A 19911-nucleotide genomic window follows, 5' to 3' on the forward strand; every position below is an offset into this window, starting at 1 on the left:
AGAGAGAGAGAGAGAGAGAGAGAGAGAGAGAGAGAGAGAGAGAGAGAGCAAGCATAGGGAGATCCAGATGGCTTTGTCAATTTGACGGTTGGCTAAGAGGACGGTTGTCAATTAGTTTATTTGATTTGATTAGTTTTAGTGACGGCGCTAAAATGTGTAGCTGTTCTTGTTATTCGTTTCTCTCCATGTGAGTATGTCTTTGATGCCCCATCCAAGCAGCATTGACCTTTCAATCTACGCAGAGGCCTAGGCTCTCATCAAGATAAGTCAACATCTCCCACCGGTTCTCGCAAGTACTCGTGAAAGCAATGGAGGGCGCCCGGAACGCGACGACTGCCACCGCGGCGAGGCCTCTGAAGAGGCAGGTCGTGCTGTACCCGACGCCGGGGATGGGCCACCTGTTCGCCATGGTGGAGCTCGGCAGGGCGCTCGCGGCGGGGGGGCTCGCCGTCACCGTGGTCGTCGTCGACCCGCCCTACGACACGGGCGCCCCGGGGCCGTTCCTCGCGGGCGTCTCCGCGGCCAACCCGTCCATCTCCTTCCACCGCGTCCCCAAGGCCGACGACCTCCCGCCCTTGGCGTCCAAGCACTACGAGGCGCTCATCGTCGAGGCCGTCCGCGCCGCCAACCCTCACCTCCGGGCGCTCCTCGCCTCGGCCGCGTGGCCCACCCGGCCGGCCGCCCTCGTCGTCGACATGTTCTCGGGCGCCGCGCTCGACGTCGCCGGGGAGCTCGGCGTGCCTGCCTACTTCTTCTTCACCTCCGGTGCCGCGTGCCTCGCCTTCTTCCTGCACCTCCCGGTCCTGCACGCGCGGACCGCCGCGAGCTTCCGGGACATGGGGGACGAGCTCGTGCGCGTGCCGGGCGTCCCGCCGTTCCCGGCGACGCACGCCATCCACGCCACCATGGACCGCGGCGACGCGGCATACGGCGCCTTTATGGACGCCGCCGCCGCGCTCCGCCGGTGCCGGGGCGTCATCGTCAACACCTTCCGGTCCCTCGAGCCGCGCGCCGTGGACGCCGTCGCCGCGGGCCGCTGCGCGCCGCCCGGCCAGCCGACGCCGCCGGTCCACTGCGTCGGGCCGCTGATCAAGTCGCTGGAGTTCGCCGAGGGCGGTGCTGGCGCAGAGTGCCTGCCGTGGCTGGACCAGCAGCCCAACGGCAGCGTGGTGTTCCTCTGCTTCGGCAGCATCGGCCGGTTCAGCGCGGAGCAGACGAGGGAGCTCGCCGCCGGGCTCGAGGCCAGCGGGCAGCGGTTCCTGTGGGTGGTCCGGGCGCCGCCCGGCGACGGCGACGGCGACCCGGCGAAGAAGTTCCGGAAGCAGCCGGAGCCGGACCTGGGCGCGCTGCTCCCGAACGGCTTCCTCCGCCGGACCAGGAACCGGGGCCTCGTCGTCAGGTCGTGGGCGCCGCAGCGCGACGTGCTGGCGCACGGGTCCGTGGTCGGGTTCGTGACGCACTGCGGGTGGAACTCGGTGCTGGAGGCGGTGACGGCCGGCGTGCCGATGCTGGGCCTGCCGCTGCACGCGGAGCAGCGGATGAACCTGCTGCTCCTGGAGAAGGAGCTGCGGCTGGCCGTGGCGTTGGAGGGGTACGACGGCGGCGTCGTGGCGGCGGAGGAGGTGGCGACCAAGGTGCGGTGGCTGATGGACTCCGACGGCGGCACGGCGCTCCGGGAGCGCACGCTCGCGGCCATGGCGCAGGCCAGAGAGGCGCTGCGCCAGGGCGGCGAGTCGCAGGCCGCACTGGCGGGACTGGTAGACTTGTGGAGGAGCTCCTGAGTCCTGAGAGTCCAGTGGCTAGCTGGTCTGGTCACGAGGTACGGAATCTCTTGGATCGTGTTATATTATCGGAGCTGATTAACACGAGAGATAAAAGTTATATTATCGTGATGAGGGGGTCAAATAACTACACTCTTATCCCTTCCTTACCGTCTTTTTTACCATCGTTCATGATCTCCTAATCCTCTTGATCCGTGCTGGACTTGGGCTGACGTACACGTCGTTAATGTGTCTCCAGCATTTTGACCTCGTGCTATTTTTTGTGCTTGGTTTATGAGTTGCCTATGTATCTAGGCCGACTCATCGCCCGTACGTTGTTATAGTGTCACAACAACTGTGACGTCGATGAGTCGTTTAATCTCGTCATTCTTAGCCATTTGCATCAAGAGACTACCAGCTGTCATTAGTGGCGGAGGCGGGGCGGCAGGGGCCATGGCCCCCCTAATGATCCAGATAAACAAGCTTAGGTTACTGATTTTGACTAATCATAAATTATTTAGGTCTCTTTTTAATAATTGGAACTTCTAATCATTAGAATCAAGTTCTATTAGATTTTTATATATATAAATGTCATGTTCTACTATCCTATTTACCAAACATACAAGTTATTTTTTCTATAGATAAGCTACACATTATGCTAAAACTGTAAAAACACTGTCAGTTTATTCATATTTTGGCCATCTGTTGATATCGGTGAAATATAATTATCCATGCTACATTACAATAAGTATTCTATCATATTATATATTCTACAACCACAATTATATTGGATTGTTTGGAAATGTGTAATGTGGTAGCGCATTGTATATAAAGTGCGTCCAGAAGAGCTGCTTCTCGTATTTGTTCTTTAGAGCCCGCGTTTTGATCGTTGTTCAGTGTGAAAAAGTATGTTTGGCGTAGCTTTTTACTGACACCAACATTCTAGACACCAATACAAATAGATTTATTATTTACTGATTTGATATGGCTTGGCTCGGGCCCTCCTAAGTTTGATTCCTAGCTACGCCCCTGGCTGCCATGCTACATCGTGACATTGCTACTTATTAGTCTAACGAATACATATACCTAATTAGCTACAAATGTTAATGGGTTCAAACCGACCAATAATATAAACATAAGCAGTAAAAAGACTTGCTTGCCATTTGCCATTTACACAGTCTAGAGGAAAGTTCATGCCACAGATTCAGAAGGTAAATAAAAAAATTCAGAACAAAACATTGGCTATTAATCTTCCACCAAGATCCAAGGATACAACCCACATGTTATGTACGCGTCACTACCTTAAAAAATACAAAATACGGTGTATAAAATATTGCATCCTCTCAGGTAGGCAGCGATGCTTACAACCATGGCGGGCGCGGCGAAGCGCGCTTCTCTTCCTAGTCTCTTGGATGCTCTCAGAAAAATCTATTGGACCACGCCGGTTAAGGCAAGATCTGCACGGGATTGATTGGGCACGGCCCGTTAAGGCACGATTGCTAAACGGGCCATGCCGTGCCTGCCCGTGGGCTGAGGTGCCAGCCCAAGCACAGCACGGGTGCACCCAAGCCGTGCCGTGTCGGCCCGTCGGCCCGTTTAGGCACGGCCGGCCCGCCGCGCCGCCGCGCAGGGAGCAGAGGCGACTAGCGCCGCCGGGCGGGGCAGGCCGGTCGCGCCGCCGTGCGGGGAAGACAGACCGCACTGCCGCGCGGGGAAGATAGGCCGCATTGCCGCGCGGGAGAGGGAGGCGGTCGGGCGCCGCCGGGGTTGGGGGGGGGGGGGGGGGGGGGAGGGAGGCCAAGCGACATTGGCCTCGCCGCCGGGCGGGGAGGGGAGGCGGCCGGGTGCCGCCGCGGGGAAGGGAGGTGGACGGGCGTGCGGGGAGGGGAGGCGGCCAGGCACCGGCCGCACCACCATGTGGGGAAGGAAGGTGGGCCGGCCGGCGGCGGCTCGGCCGCGCGAGGAGGAATGGAGAGCCGGCCGCCTGCCGTGACAGGAGGTGAAGTGGAGGGTGGGAATTGGGGTTGGGGTGCTAGGGTCTGAAATGGGCTGAATGTGGAGAATTTGTTGTGGTGGGCTGAATGTGGGGAATTTGTTATGGTGAGCTGGTATTTTGGGCTACTATTGGGCCGACTGCTAATCGTGCCGGGCCGGGCTGGCTCACATACCGAGGCGTTGGTCTAGGCACGGCACGACGCCTGTGCCGGACCAGCCCGTGCCCGATTGATCTCATGCCGGGCCAAAATGTCGTGCCGTGAGCCGACCTGTGGGTCTCGAGTCGGATGGCCAACTATAATATGCACCACTAGTGCGCCCCCGCTGCCACCCACAGCTGACGGGGGCCGTCACCGGCGCTGCGGCCAGCCGATGTATCTCTGTCAACCACCCGCGCTGCCCATGCCACCCACCAACCATTCTCGTAGCCTCCACCTGATGACCCTTCGGTTGCTCGCCCCCTGCGAGAAATTTTAATATTTGACATCGAATTTGCATGCCTCACCCTTTTTAAAATTCAATTTGCAAGTCTTTTAAAATATAACCTCCACGTACGAATTCTTTCGATTCGGGGATTTCTTCTCTTTTTCTCAATTTCTCTCTTTTCTTTTTTCGTTTTCATTTTACAGCCCAAATGAATGGACTATTTTACCCCTGACCATATCCACCTGAACCGTTAGTCTTTGTCTCCGTCTCCACCTCTTCGTCTTCGTCAGTTGGTCTCCGCCTCCGCCTCCCCGTCGTCCGTGCGCTGGGGTCTGCCGCCGCGGGCACCGCAGCGGCGGCATCAGCCGGCTCCCCCACCACGCAAGCCCACCCCGCCGCCAAGATCCGCGCCCGCCCTCCCGCCGCCGCCGCCGCAGTCGCAGCTGCAGACCCAGCGGCGGCGTCCACAGCGGCGGCGACGTCCGCGGCACTCCACGAGGGGCTCCCCTTGTGCGAAGTCGGCTGCAGCAGCAGCCGGTTGTCGACGCAAGAGCTCCTGCGCCGTCGTCGGGCGCTCGGGAGGATGAGAGCCACTGCTGCGCGTCGTTCCACTTGGATGGCCTCGGCTTCGCCCTGACGTTGCAGGCTAGCAGCCCCCTCCGGCCACCCGCGTTGTAGCTCCGGCTCATCATTCCTTGAGACGATCTCATCTCCGAGAACCGCGCAAGAACAAGACCACATCAAGAGCGTGGATGCACACAGCAAGGGATCTTTAAAGCATGAACTGGACGGGATAGCAAAAATGGATCCAATCCAATTGATACAGATGGATAATATTAGGGGTAAAATGGTCCGTTCACTTGGGCTGTAAACTGAAAACAAAAAGAGAGAGAGAAACCGAGGAAAACAGAAGAAATCCCCTAAATCGAAAGAATTCGCAAATGGAGGGTTATATTTTAAAAGGCTTACGAATTGAAGGTTAAAAGACGTGAGAGATGCGAATTGGATGTCAAATATCGGAATTTCTCGCCTCCTACCATACCCCTCCCACCGGTTCTCCTCCAACGCTTGCCGTGACCTCCTTCTAAACTCGGACCTCCTTTTCCAACCCCGGCACCCCAAAACCCGAATCCCAAATCTTAACCTTTCCTTCAGTTCTGAGTAGTGGCGTTGTCCTGTCTCTGGTCGTCGTTCGTTGCTATCGTTACCAACGAACACGCGTCGTATAAGGATTTTGCATGATGAGGGATTAATTATGTTGTTATACTGAGAAAGGGGTTGTATGTTGGACGATGCTAAAGGACGTATCTCGTTGCATTGTCTAAAAAAGTTTAATTTGTCATAAGCTATATGGTGGCCAAATCTTTGATCGCGCTCACACTGTTGTATACTTGCGGTTATAACATGAGAACGAAATCAATTATATTGCCATGAGGTGGTCAAATCTCAAGGATCACCCACATGCTATAACATGAGAGAGCAATTATATTTTTTGTTAGCCTATAACATGAGAGATCCAACTCAAGGGCTTGTTATCCTTTTTTTCTGTAGCAACTGTAGATATTGGAGAACAAAGAAAAAAAAGGGGATTTGTGTATGATAGCTAAAGAGAATGCATCCACTGCTCATTAAGGTATCAAATTGAGCTCAAAGTTAAATCCAAATTATTACATATAAAAAACTAAATTCTTATTATTACCTATATCTTCTTTGGAAAAAACAGATAAATCTTTATGTTGCTTTCAATAAATACCAAAAAGTATTTTCTTATATAATTTATTCCCTTCTCTCTGAATTCATATTCCCAAAATATGCCATAGAATATGATGATGAGAATGAAACATATATAGACCATACCTTTGTATGGCATTAGGATAAAACAGTTACAATGACACCACTACACAAAACTATCTGCATACAAATATTTTGAACTAAAAGAAAAAACCAAATCTTGCCATCAAAACAGCTACCCTTGCTAGCATTGTTAGTTATAGTTACTTTACACATGAGTTACAGTGACCTTTTTGTTTTATTTTTGAGTAATTATATATTGTAATTTAAAACCTACGGTCCTTTAAAACATACGGAGCAATATTGAAACTGAAGTATAAATGTAGTCTTCCGTATTTGTGCCTGGGATCCTTGGAAAACTAGACTTGTTGTATTGATGTCAAGCTCAAATATAGTGTACTACATGTACATGTATTTAACAAAATAAAGATGCCTAGACTAGAGTACAATGACAATGATGTACAGGTGCCTCCTGTTGTCGTCATGAACGGCTGGTTTTGCCAAATAAATGTATAGATGAGCAATTGCCTTGGGATTGGCTGGTTTGTATGGATTGGCTCTTGTACCCTGCAAGAACAGAGGCACATAGCTGCAGAGGATACTGATAATGGGATCACACTTGCGCGTCATGTTGTTTCTGATTATCTTCCTGGGTGATCGGGTTGCTTCTCTTGCTGATCCAGGACAAAAAGAGATGGATTGCCATGTAGGCCGCCACGGCTATGACAAGAACGAAGACATACACAGATGTCTTCCACCCTCTGCTTGAGCCGGCTGCGTAGGCACCTAGGAGGCCAAGCAAATCCAGCACAATTGCTGTGTTCATCACCACAAGCCATCTCCTGAGCTCTGTCTGGTTTTCAAATATCTTCTTCGGTACCAGTAGCAGCAGGATGACCACAATGGATGCCATGAACGAAGTGGAATTGCTGTAGAAGAAGGCGAGGTACCGGGGCCTCCTGTTGTCATGCATGACCGGGTTGCCGGCCTCGTGCCCGTCACCGCCGCTCTGCCAAGCTCTGCCTGGTGGTTCTAGGCCGGCCTGGTAGGTGACGCTTGCCACAAGGATTCCTAGCAACATGAGGTATTTGCGCATGGCATGTATTCTCTTTTTCTCTTTCTTTTTCTTGGTGGCCTCCTCCTGTTCGGTGCTCACCTCCATTGCTTGTTCTTGTGTTGTGTTGTTGTTGCCGATGGTGGGCACCGCCGCTTGTGTGCTGCTGCCCGCGAACAAAAACACCAGGAACAATAGTCCTATGAAGCAGATGACCACCGCCACCAGCACGAATGTGTAGATGGATGTCTTCAAGTGTTGTGTGCTTCCGGCGGCGTAGGCGCCCAAAAGGCCAAATAAGCCTGCCGCCGTGCAAACGGATAGCGCGTGGCTTCGTATGGCTGGCCTGTACAGGTTGGGGTTGACGAGGAGGAGGACGAGGGCGATGGACAACATGAAGCTCACCGAGTTGCAGTAGAAGAAGGACTTGTAGCGGCGCGGAAAGTTGTACAAGAGGATCGGGTCGCCAGCGTGGTGCCCGGACTGGTCATCTTGGAGCAAGAAACCGCCTGGAGGAGTGAGGCCAGCTTGGTAGGTGATGGTTGCTGCCAAGATCGCGAAGAGGAGCAACCGCTTGCGCGTCTTCTCCACCAACTCGTCATCATCCTCCTTGCTTCTGCCCGTGTGGTCCAGCGTGATGAAGATGACATGGATCACCACATAGACAAGGACAGCACCTGCCAAGGCCATGGCGTAAATGGAGGTGCTCACATCCCGGCAGCTTCCGGCGGCGTATGCACCGATGAGGCCGAACAGGTCCAGTATCATCACTGCCTCGAGGACGTGGTGCTTTAGCAGAAGCTTCTTTTCGGCCAAGATGGTGGCGACTAAGGACGCCACGAAGGAGACCGAGTTGCAGTAGTAGAAAGCTCTGTACCGCCGGGCATTCGTTGTCAGAAGGATTGGATCGCCGGCCTTGTTGCCGTCCATGTTGTCCTGCCAAACGCCGCCGGGCGGGTTCAGCCCCGCTTGATAGGTGATTGTCGCCGCAAGAGTGGCAAGCAGCAGGACAAGAGATCGAGCTTGGTCCGTTGCCTTCTCCTTCTCTGTTGGCTCGTGCTTTGCTACTGCCGGATGATTAGTTTCATCCTCCCTGATTTGTAGAGAAATTAAAAGATTTCAAGTACACTATTTTATGTTTGGGACCAATGAATGCTAATGATTAGAGTAAAATACAAGCTAAGGGCGGTTCCCAAAACTGTCTCAGACTATTCCTAAACTCTCAAAATACATTTTTAGATTATTTATTTTACTCCTAATGATTATTTATTTTACTCCTAATGGTTATTTGCATATGAAGTCTCAGGAAGAAGCTCTGGTAGTACCTGCCATTCCTGTTGTCCCCACCATGATGATTTGTCATTTCTGGTTGTGCCGCTGACTTTTGCTTCCTCCTGAAGTCGATGGCCCAAACAACCAACAGGAGGAACGAAATGCATACCAGCACGGCACCAACTAAGCTGACGACGTAGACAGTCGTGTCGGTCTGCCTGCAGCTGCCGGCGGTGTAGGCGCCGATGAGGCTGACCAGCGCGACCACGATGAATATGTTCGCATGTGTCTCACGGAGCTTCCTGTTCAGAAGCACCACGATGATGAGCAGTGACGCGACGAATGACATGGTGTTGAAGCCGAAGAACGCTGCAAGGCGCGTGTTGTGAAGGTCCTTGAGAATGGCGTCGCCGGGGCGGTGGCCGTCGTCGGTGCTGTCCCAGAAGCCCCCCGGCGTGCTCAGCCCGGCCACGTACGTGATGCTCACGGCGAACGTCGCAAGAAGCATCAGGACCTTGCGCTTGCGGAACCCTTCTTCTTCCTTTTCTTTTTCCTTTTCCTTTTCTTCTTCGACCTTGGGCACGCCACCGGAGCCGGAGTCGGAGTTCTTGCCAGGCAGCGAAGCAATCGTCTCCTCGGGGGGCCGTTCATCGACTTTGCGTGCGGGGACGCTACCGGAGCCGCCGGAGTCGGTGAAACAGGCCACCCCCATCTGAATCAGGAGGTAGGCGATGACGACGCCCACCAGCACAGAGGAGTAGATGGTGGTGAAGGTGTCCCGGCAGGTGCCGGCAGCGTAGGCTCCCATGAGGCTGAGCAGGTCCAACACCATGGCCACCTGCAGCGGCCGAACGGCGACCCAGCGGTTGTCCTTGTACTTGCGGACGATTGCGGAGGTGGAGCCCTCCACATCGTCGAGGGAGGCGAGGATGAGGATGATGACGATGACCACGAGCGACGCGGCGAACGCGGTGGCGTTGCAGTAGAAGAACACCAGGTACCGGTGGCGGTGGGTGTCCCGGATGATGGGCTCGCCAGCGAGGTGGCCGGCAGCCGTCTCCTGCCAGACGTCCCCCGGCGGGCTGAACGCGGCGGCGTACGTCACCGTGGCCACCAGCGTGGCCAGCAGCAGGATGTACTTGCGGAGCTCCAGCATGAGGCGGTCACTCGTGGGCGTGGGCTCATGTTTGCCCTTGGTTTCTTGATCTTGCTGCTGGTTGGTACCATTTTGGCTCTTGTTGTGTGCTCGCTGATCGGTGGTCTCGTCTTGGCTGATTTCTTGTGTTTGCTCGGTGATAGTGTCCGGTGTTTGCCCGGTGGTAGGAAGCTCCGTTTCCGGCATGGAGGCAGGAAACATCGTTGGGGCCTCAACCTCGAGTAGGTCATGATCTGAAGCTCTGTCTGATCAGATATATAAGGGGCTGTTCGTCAGCAAGGCAAAACATGATGAGTTGAGTTGGCATCATCATGATGATCTATCCTGTGGCTTTGGGGAAGCTTCCAAATTTCAAAAAAAATGCAAATTCGACGGGACGATGCTAATGATCACAAGAGAAATCTTGAGGAAGCACAGCCTGAGCTGGATGCCTGCATAGTTTATATGACACATGAGTGACGACGTGCAGGTTTTATCTATGCTTCAGAGGTTTTTATTCTGTATGTATAGGTTGTGATGATGACCAAAGAACTACCATCCATATAGTATTTGTCATTGACTTGACTCTGGACGAGTTGATGACCTAGTTGACTAGGATGGTTTTTTATAGCTTTAAATAGGCTGTCATATAAGCAATTTAATAATGTGGCATGATAATTAAAGAGCAGAGAGAGGGAAGGGAAATGGTTTCTTCTTCAAGAAATGGTGTCAACACGCACACCAAAGAGCGAGCGAAGAAAGGACCTCTTTGGTGTTGGAGAAAGCATCTCGTTCCCATTCACGTGGTGCCTACCCTGCAGCTGCTTCCGCAGCCTGCACACACTTGCCGCTCGCACTTGCCCCACCCCAGCTCCGACATGCTCGCACTTGCCTCCTCCTCGCGCACACCCGCACCGGCCGCATACCAAGAGGAGAGGAAATTTATCATGGATCCACCAAGAGAAACCATGCACTACAACATCTGGTTCTCAACAGTGGTTTCTTGGTGAGTTGGCGGATTGGCAGTTATGAACTACCGTGTTTCCTGAATTACATCACTTGCATCAACCTTTTTTTCTCCATTAAGTTTCAAATCCTGTGGGAATAAAGAGCAGTAGGAGAAACACCTTTGCTAGTAGAACGGTGATTGTAACTAAATGTGCCTGAATTTCTAATTGCAATTCGGAATGTCAGCCTAGGATAAAGCATGCATCTCCAAGATGTGAACGGAGTCAGGTCGCCGGAGAAGAGAGGTACCAAGTCTTCGATTTCTCCTGTCACATGTCACATAAAGTAATAAGCAGTTTCAACTAGTTTACACAGCCCCAATGGCCCGCCGTGCTCACCTGGCCATGTGGTGTAAAGTGGACCGGACTTGTTGAGTCTCTAGTGATTTTGTTGAGCTGGTTATTATTTGTTCGATGACTCCCTCCAAATGCGTTTATAGAAATGCATGTTTGATGCTGGTGATGAATTCCATCTAATTTGTCTCAGGGCCATCACACACACACGCTACCTAACAATGTAGACATTCTTGGTCTCCAATTAAAAATTTGAGTAATTTCTGGCCGTCTTGATGCACATGCCTAAATTTGTAACTGTGATTTAGGATGTTTTATATGCAGCCAGTTAATTATGCGATATGGCACAAGCATCTCTCAGATATGGTCCTGGCATCAGAAGGAAGCAAGTCACCATGTCTTTTTTTTTTCCAAAAAGATGGCAAGAGCTTATTATTATGTCCAAATAAAAAATGCACGATGGGTACTGTGTTTGGATCATTTTGGCACCGAACAAGGCTGGCTACATCTGGTGGTGACTTTTGCCATAGGTGTTTGAAAAACGTATTGCTGACATTGCTTGATGCCCCCAAGACCACGAGGAATGCCCTTTCAATCAATCTACGAAGAGTACTAATAAGCTACCTGTGATGGAGACATATCGAACATGTCCATCTGTTGTGGCCTCTCAATATAAAATTATTCGAGTCCATCTTCTTAACTGATCCAACCATCACACATTCACACCTCAACAACCTATATATAAGACCAGTACTCATGAGGAAGGCAAAGATGGAGCTATGAACAATCGACTAAAAGTCATATATGTGCCAGCCTAGTTCCGGCATTCTATGTAGAAATGGGACAGGATCCTCGTTTCCATCACCGGGTGTCAATCGAGTTAAATGGCATGTACAAAGATTAGTCCTTAACGGGTTTGGTAGTTTGGTGCAGCAAACCTATTTAGAGTAAAAGTCCCACGGGGTGGGTTAAAACAAGACAGGGTGCACACGTGTGTAAGATAAAACACGTTACACACACGTCAAGATCATTGTATTAATTGTATTCCACTTTCAGCATTACTTTTAAGGCATCCTCAGTATCGTGTCGAAATAAAGGCATGTTAACATAGCTAATGACAATCAAATCATGTCTATTGTCGTGTCGGATTGTGTCATTCCCAATACCAGCGTGTCAAAACGCGCCTTTAGGTGCCTCTATGTATAGACGCTTAAAAGCGCAAGTGTGCCTACAAGGCATTTTTTTCTATACAGAGTCACTATAAAAAATAATTTGCAGCAATGTTTTGTTTTTTCTAAGGGTGGGTCAAAAGGTAACCCGCTCCTACAAATAGAGCGGAGGTACCGTTGCTTCCGATCCGCCCCTAAAAAAGTATTTTTAGAGGCGCGTTACGCCATCACCCACCACTGCAAATGGGTATCATTTTCAGGGGCGGGTCATGTCGTCACCCACCTCTAAAAATAGCATTTCTAGGGTCGGGTGACGCCACAACCCGTCTCTGAAAATGGTGGCATTTCTAGAGGCGGGTGATGGCGTCATCCGTCCTTAAAAATGCATTTTTAGGGGCAGGTGATGACATGACCCGCCTCTAAAAATGGTTCTATGCAAAAAAATTTATAATTTTTTCATATGATCTCGGATGAAATCAAACTTTATATCAAAATTTTAGAGAATGACTAGATTTAAAACTTTGTAGTTGATAATTTTTTCAATTAAGATCATTTAATTATCCAAAAAAATATTATGAGCCTACATATGGCTATGACTATATAGTATCTCATGCAACTCAAGTCATACTTTAAGGTTTCAACAATCTTAACCTTTATATACACTAAAATATACTTGCGTATTTTTTCATCTATAGTTCATAATAACCATAATGTAGAAGTATCACTTTTTTTAATTGTTTTGCTATATGTAAAGATTTAAATGAATATTCGGATAAAATTGAAAAATATTTTTAGGAGCGGGTGGTGGCATCACCCGCCCCTGCATACCTCGTAGAGTCCTAAGTGACTGTGTAGTGTGGTGGAGAGTAAGGTAACGTGCGAGGCTTGAGATATACGGTTCGAACCCTGGATGATGCAAATGTGTATATGTCGTCAAAAAAATTGTAACTCGATAGTACAAGGGTTTGTGGTGGTGGATGGTTCGCTGCAATATTTTTTTTCTTTTTTATTTTGTTGTTTTCATTTTTTTCTTTTTTTATTCTCTGGAAATCGATTTGCAGGGACAGGTCACGGCGTGGCCCGCCTCTAAAAACCGTATTTTTAGCTGCGAGAAGAATGGACGGGTACTACACCCGCCTCTAAAAATACATTTTTACCTGCTCCTAGAAAACTTTTTCGTAGCAGTGAGTAGCTCTTAAGCAAAAGCTCATTATATTCACTCTTCACTCTCTCTTCTCCAAGAGCAATTCATGACACGCACTGGCTAAGAGCTAGCTAACATGTTGGAGTCGCTCCTATCAAAACTTTAGAGAGAAATGTGCGATAACTGCCTAGATAGTTAGCGCTGAACATGTACGGTGGCTAGACCTAATCTTCCAATTACTATTCGTGACCTCGCCGGCTCGCCCTAGGTCCTTTAAAGAAACATATCATTGACCTTGTTTGATGCGCAAGGATAGCCTTTCAATCGTCGAAGAGGTCTAGTATAGCCAACCTGTTAAGCAATACGGCATTTTTGTCTGATTGTTTTCTTCCAAGCTTAAGGATACTCTATAATCACGTTCCATTCCGGATCTCCATGCCTCTGTCAGAAACATTTTTTTTACTCATTTCATCATTGTTGGACCCCACTCCCACGCTCCAGCAACCTGCATGGCGGACGAAAGGGCGAGGCCCCACATGTATGTGTCTCAGGGAATAAGTTGAACCGTAGTCCGTAGAGATGAACAAAAACTGGAAATAAAGCATATGACAGTGGCAGAAGCCACAATCAGCATAGCACAGTATGATGCTTAAATGATATCTCAACCGTAAATCAAGACTGCAAAGGGGTGGGAGAACTGTAAAACAATAACAACCTGCGCAAGACATACCGAAATACCGAGTCATTGGGAAAGAAAAGCCTTGGCAAAAGTGCCTTTTTTTTTCCCTTTCTAGCTCCCATACTTATTCATTCATGTTAATTCTATACATTAGACATATATGAACTGTTTGATGAAGAAAACCCATCCATCGTCACTGTTCTTCTGTACTCTCTCAGTTCCAAAATGTAGTTCGTTTTAGCTTTTTTTAATTATAGTATTGCTATGTATATAGATATAATGTATATCTAGATGCATAATAAAATCTATGAACCTAAAAAAGTCAAAACAACCTATATTTTGGAATGGAAGGAGTATCGTACAGTAGAATAATGAACTCCACTCAATATCAATATCCGGAACTTTGCTCCATGCATGTATGGTGGTTTTTAAAGATCTATCAAATATTCAGATGTCACTAGCTAACACACTACTAGAAATCACAGATATCTCAGCGTCATGACGACATCGCTAAAACATGAGGACAACCTGGGTTTTTATTATCGATAAATAAAAAATATCGGAGGTTGGTGATAAATAGGAATATCGGATATATCGGAATTCTATCGGTGATAGAAAAAAATTTCGGACAAAATTTGGGGAAAAACCTCTCATTTTGCACAGAAATGAACATATATTCACTTCTAACCATATCACATAAAGATATATGCCTAATAATGTTGAAAAATATAAGGACTTAATCGGTAGCGAGGTATAGCGTCTGCCGACGTCTCAAGCTAGGATGTGGAGATTGGATCGATGGAGCAAAAGTAAATGAATGGATTTGGGTTAATAGATGTCCAAGAAGCCCCTGCGCTCCTCAATTGTAGCCTGCCAAGTCCATTTTAGTTCAATCAACGACGATATATAGGAGCAATTGGCTCCACGGCGTTCATCGCCGACAGAACCACTGTTCATCTTCCATCTTAAGCCGTTGCCGAGAGTGAGGGAGAGAGAGAGAGAGAGAGATCCTCTGATTCCCGATCGATTTCCAACACATCTTCCTCGTTGAGGGCAGCGGCGGCTGGAGTTAGGGATGAGGGTTGCCGGGGTCCGGTGGCCACTGGTGATCTTAGAAGGAGGAGATGGGGGTAGGGAAGCCCGGCGACGGAGGCGGGTTGCAAGAGCGGCGCAGCGAGACGGCGGGGACGCTGCCGGCGGTTGGGGGATAACCAGTGGGCCGGAATTGGGGCGGAGGACCTCGACGTCGCCGCGGGCTAGCGTGAGGGTGAGTGGTGGAGACGGATCGAAGACGGCGACGCCACCGGTACGGTGGCTGGAGGGCGGGCCGGGGGCACTGCGCGATTGGATGAGTTCCAATGGCAGCTGCGAGACGCCCCCGGAAACAACTGTGCGTTGTGGAGGCGTGCGCGGAGAGGAAACAACAGCGGGGCGCGCGCGTGGGGAAAAGCGACGGCCGATAGAGGTCCTGGGCTCAGGCGTCGGGGTAGCCTGATGGAAGAAGAAAGTCAAAGAAGCGAAGGTGAGAATGCTCAGCTTTATTTAGAAGCAAAAGCAGACGAAGAGAAATACGCTTATCTGACGATCGAAAAGGCACCCTCAAATCTCATGCATCAGTCGGAGCGATTACTCAAGTCGGAGCGCAAGGCTGAATACTCTTGGACACCAACTTTTGTAGCGGGCTCAGTCTGGTGGGTGGGGATGGAGAAAGCAAGAAGAAAAACTCGAAACAATCCAAATTTTGCACTATTAGAAAAATAAGGATTAGTACAGGTTCGTAAGTCCCGTCAGTACATATTCTACAACCGGCCGTATTGAGCAATCGAAACGTTTAGTCTCAGTCATCATCAGTACCGGTTGCATTGTCTGAGCATCCAGAATGGATTGATTTGCCACCTTGACATGTAGCTCACATGGGACTCGATCTTAGGGGCCTCAATATTGGCTGCCATCGTGGATGCGCAGCTGCTTCGTCGCTGAGAGACTAGGTTAACCATGACATCAGGCTGCTGTGATCGAGTAGCTTGTTCACTGAGAGCTTGCTCCACTAGCCGTTTAACCATAATCAGCTTCTAAGGCACAGACTCTCTCATCCCATTCGGTCTTGCTTCTCTGATGAGTTTTATTTCCCTTTATCCTTATCCCAAGTACATTTCCAAGAAACTATGCCTATGCCTCGGGATCGTCCAGGGTTTTCAGGATTTTGCCGACCCTGGTTAGCTTATCTTTTTCCCCTGTTTAGGTTGAATGTTCCTTGTTGGGACACTTCTATTGCTGTAACAAGCCTCTCGGCTGCATATTGTACCTCTGAGTCTACAACCAAGGAGCCATCCTCTGAATTAAGCCGGACACCATGAGCACATAACAAATGCGAGAAACTATAAGATAAACTAGATCTGATCATGGTCGTCCAACCCAACCCGTCCAAAAATAAAAAATCTGACCAGACCAATATGTAGGCCTGGTTGGGTCGAAATTTATGACCTACCATAAAAATCTGGACTGGGGACGGATCGATATCTTTGATCCGAAAGCTAAGAAAACCCGACCACGTGTGAGGTCAGGCTCAAAAATCTAGCCCGGTGGTTGGATCAGGTTCGGATTGAAAAAAAAACACTGAGTTTTTTTGTTTACCCGACCTGATAAATGATCAGGTCTAGAACCAATAATAATAGAATTTCTAAGATCTATTTTTCTCCTAACGTGTCTCATGAGGGTTAACGTGGAGGCTTTGGGAGCTCCAATTAGTAATAGGCTAATAGCTAGGTTTCGTTCTCATTTTGCCCAAAATACGATCAAATCTCAAAAAGGAGTCTAGTTGAACATGATTTTCTGTTTTCATTTTCATTAATTCCTGATTACACCAGAGGAGAATCCATGAGTCCGACTAAAATATACTGACCGGCTATAATGTTTGTCGTCCACAGGATCTTCAACGACTTCGGGGAACGTTTGTTCCTCGGTTTTCTTCTTGACCTACTCAGGCCTATGCAGAAGGGGTCAATAATGCCTGTCGGCGTCGATGATCCAAATCCCTTCAACTGTCTTTACTGTGCTTTGCTTAATCGTATGGCTGCTATTCATTCTCTTCGTAGAGATTGTCTACTTGTTTGCGCCCCTCTTTATGGCGCATAGCGCAGCGCAATTACGGTAAAATGGATGGCCCCGACAAGATGGCAGCAAACATGACGCCGGCACTGGACATATTCTATTCTCTTGTTCTTTGCCAATGTGCCCTGCTCTTTGTTTGGTGCGTCGTGGCATGTCATGGACGTAGCATGGCCATTGAGTTGCATGCAAGAAACCTTCTATCCGAGAAATGGGCATGAAGTACCTCTCCGAAACCAGAGCGAAAGCCTGCATCCATCAAGGGCAGGAACCTGATCAACTATGCCGTTTGGTTGCTGGGTTCTGGATCGCAGGAAGAATACCTCTCCGGAGCGAGGTTACTCGGCGCCTTTGTTGAAATGGGGGAAGATGTGAGGTCACTGCTGCTTCCCTCGAGGCCAAAGATTCAGAAACTGATTGATACACTGCGGTGGAGAAGCAGCCCGAATGAGAACAGAGAGATCAGAGAGCTTGCTGCGATGATTGTGGCAGATCTCGCTGTGACATCGATCTAGCCCAATACCCCGGAGCGATACGGTGCATGTCCTCCCTGCTCCAAGAGGAAACCACCCAGACATATTGGAACAGAAACCAGCAAGTCCCCCATCCTCAGTTGCACCAGAAACGAGTGTGGCCATTGACAACGGAAGAGCGACGGATGCAGGAAGTAGGAGAGAAACTACAGCTGGAAGAGCTGAAGGAAAAAGAGCAGTACATGCGGAAATTGATGCAAGTGGAAGAGCGTTCCCGGCAGAAAAGGATGGAAATGGAAGAGCGTCACCGGAAAAGGCAGAGAAGGATGATAACTGAAGAACGTTACCAGCAGGGAAGGATTGAGAAACAAGATGATGATGACGTGCACCAGCAAGAGGAACTGGACCGCTCCTCCGGCGACGACAGGGAAGGAGGTACCTGCAACCAACTGACTCTGCAAGGCTTGACCATCCTCGAGAGGCTAGCGTCGGGCCACAACAACTCACTACCAGAATCTGCGACGGTACCGAGTGCTTCAGTCTGTGCCGAGTGTAAATTATCGGGCACGCGGTACAGATCACTGTCTACCGAGTGTGCTCGGCAAACCGTTTCACCACTCGGCAAAGTCCGTCTGTACCGAGCGCTATTTTGTATACACTCGGCTCATTAACTAATACTCAGTAGCAATGACCTCCTAATGGTGCGGTAACGTGACAGCCGATATGTACCGAGTGTTTATTTGTGTAGCCACTCGGCAAAGGCAGCACACTCGGTAGATATAACCATGTACCGAGTGCTTTCTTCCCTAACACTCGGTAAAGGTATAACACTCGGTATATGTAGAAGTAATTTTATATCCAAATGGTTTCAAATATTTTTTGTGTAGCATGGTCCAGAGAGTTTAGAAATGTATCCAAGTTTTGTAAATTTTTAAGCAATTTTCCTATTATTGCAAATTTAAACACTTTTCTTTGAATTATTGTATTTAGTTCCAATTTGTACTACAAGCATGATAAATACTTATCACTTCTTTCCGCAAAATTCATATATGAGGACAACGACTATGTACCTACTTTCATTCCAAGTGGGATTTAAAAATTAATATATTTGTGTACTCTTATATAGGTTTTAATTTGTCATCAAACGTTTCAAAAATTTAGTAATACACAAATATTGTCAAAATATTATAATTTTTTGTGTGTTACCAATTCATGTTGTAATAATGTCCCCATAAAAATTAGTTGATAAAAATCGAAAGTTATCTCAAAATTGTTTGATTTGGTAATCATATGAGTGAGTAGTTTCATGAACATATTCAAAGACACCTCATGATTCAATAAGATGATACATTTAATTTTGATTTTTTTGCAGCAATTTTTTGTAAGCTACATTTTGCATTTATATTAGTACATGTATTATTTAATTCTTATTTTTCCTAGTTAATTGTTTTTAAAATTATTTTTGAAGTAATTTTCAAATTACTTTACCGAGTGTTTTGTAAAATAACACTCGGTATAGACTTTTCACTCGGTACAATTCTCTTCGCGGGCTCTAACTCGGCGAAATTTCGTTCCGCGGGCTGAAGCTAACGAAATTTTTGTCTCCACGGCCCAACACATGCGGGTGGCAGGCAACATTAGGGTTCACCACACTCGCAAACTCCAGACGCCGCCCCACCCACCCGGCGCCGAAGCTCCGCCCCCGCTCCCGCCCACACCGGCGCCGGCGCCGCGGGAGCGCCCGCCCCCCGCCCCCACCCGCCGCAGCGGCACCGCCGCACCCCCTTTCCCCGCGACGCCCAGGCTCCGCGGCGCCCAGGCTCCTGCCCCGCGACGCCCAGGCTCCGCGGCGCCCCCCCCGGGCGACGCCCAGGCTCCCGCGCGGGGCCCTGCCCGCGGCGCCCCCCCCCCCCCCGGCGACGTCCAGGCTCCCGCGCGGGGCCCTGCCTGCGGCGCCCCCCCCCCGGCGCCAGCGACCAGGCTCTCTCAAGGTATTACAGTTGCTGTGAATGCTTTGATTTTTTGTGATGAACTAGTGGTTTATTTGCATAAGTTACCATCGATTGCATTAGGATGAATGAAGATCGTCGTCGGATGTACACTGGTCGTAGAAGCAAACGTGATATTTCTTCCGAATGGGTTGAGAAAACAACTGAATTTTTGGATTATGCTTTTGCAAGAGATACTGGTCATTATGGTGTTATGTGCCCTTGTAGCCTATGTGATAATATGTGACCACAAATTAGGTCAAAAATGATAGAGCATTTGGTCAAGCATGGATTTAGACCAGGCTACACCGTGTGGTTACACCATGGTGAGCGTGGCCAAAGTCGATCAGATGTGTTACGCCAGCGCACTAATAATGATTGGGGTGGTTACAATGAGAATAGGATTCCTGAAATGGTTGATGATGTGTGCAATGCATTTGAGATACCTTTAGAGGAAGAACCAGAGCCAAGCACACAAGCTTTTTTTTTGATATGCTGACTGCTTCGAACCAACCATTGCATAGTCACACCAAAGTGTCCCAACTAGATGCTATTACACGTCTACTTGCTGTGAAAACTCAGTTTAGTGTAAGCATTGCTTGTTTTGATGCATTCT

At 49.2% G+C, this 19911-nt stretch overlaps 2 protein-coding genes across 2 annotated transcripts; one reads left to right on the forward strand and one right to left on the reverse strand.

Annotated features, from left to right (window-relative positions):
• Window positions 1–308: 308 nt before the first annotated feature.
• LOC112903535 (UDP-glycosyltransferase 1-like) lies at window positions 309–1886 on the forward strand. The gene has a single exon (XM_025972798.1). It carries the CDS (start codon window positions 309–311, stop codon window positions 1779–1781), a length of 1473 nt encoding a protein of 490 aa, XP_025828583.1. The 3' UTR covers window positions 1782–1886.
• Window positions 1887–6323: 4437 nt separating this feature from the next.
• Window positions 6324–9640, reverse strand: LOC112903536. Its single transcript, XM_025972799.1, has 2 exons — window positions 8374–9640; window positions 6324–8072 (listed from the first exon to the last, which is right to left on the reverse strand). The coding sequence occupies exons 1-2, from the start codon at window positions 9638–9640 to the stop codon at window positions 6586–6588; spliced, it is 2754 nt and encodes a 917-aa protein (XP_025828584.1). The 3' UTR covers window positions 6324–6585.
• Between the last annotated feature and the right edge of the window lie 10271 nt (window positions 9641–19911).

The sequence above is a fragment of the Panicum hallii genome, chromosome 8 (genome assembly GCF_002211085.1).
Source record: "Panicum hallii strain FIL2 chromosome 8, PHallii_v3.1, whole genome shotgun sequence".
NCBI lineage: Eukaryota > Viridiplantae > Streptophyta > Magnoliopsida > Poales > Poaceae > Panicum > Panicum hallii.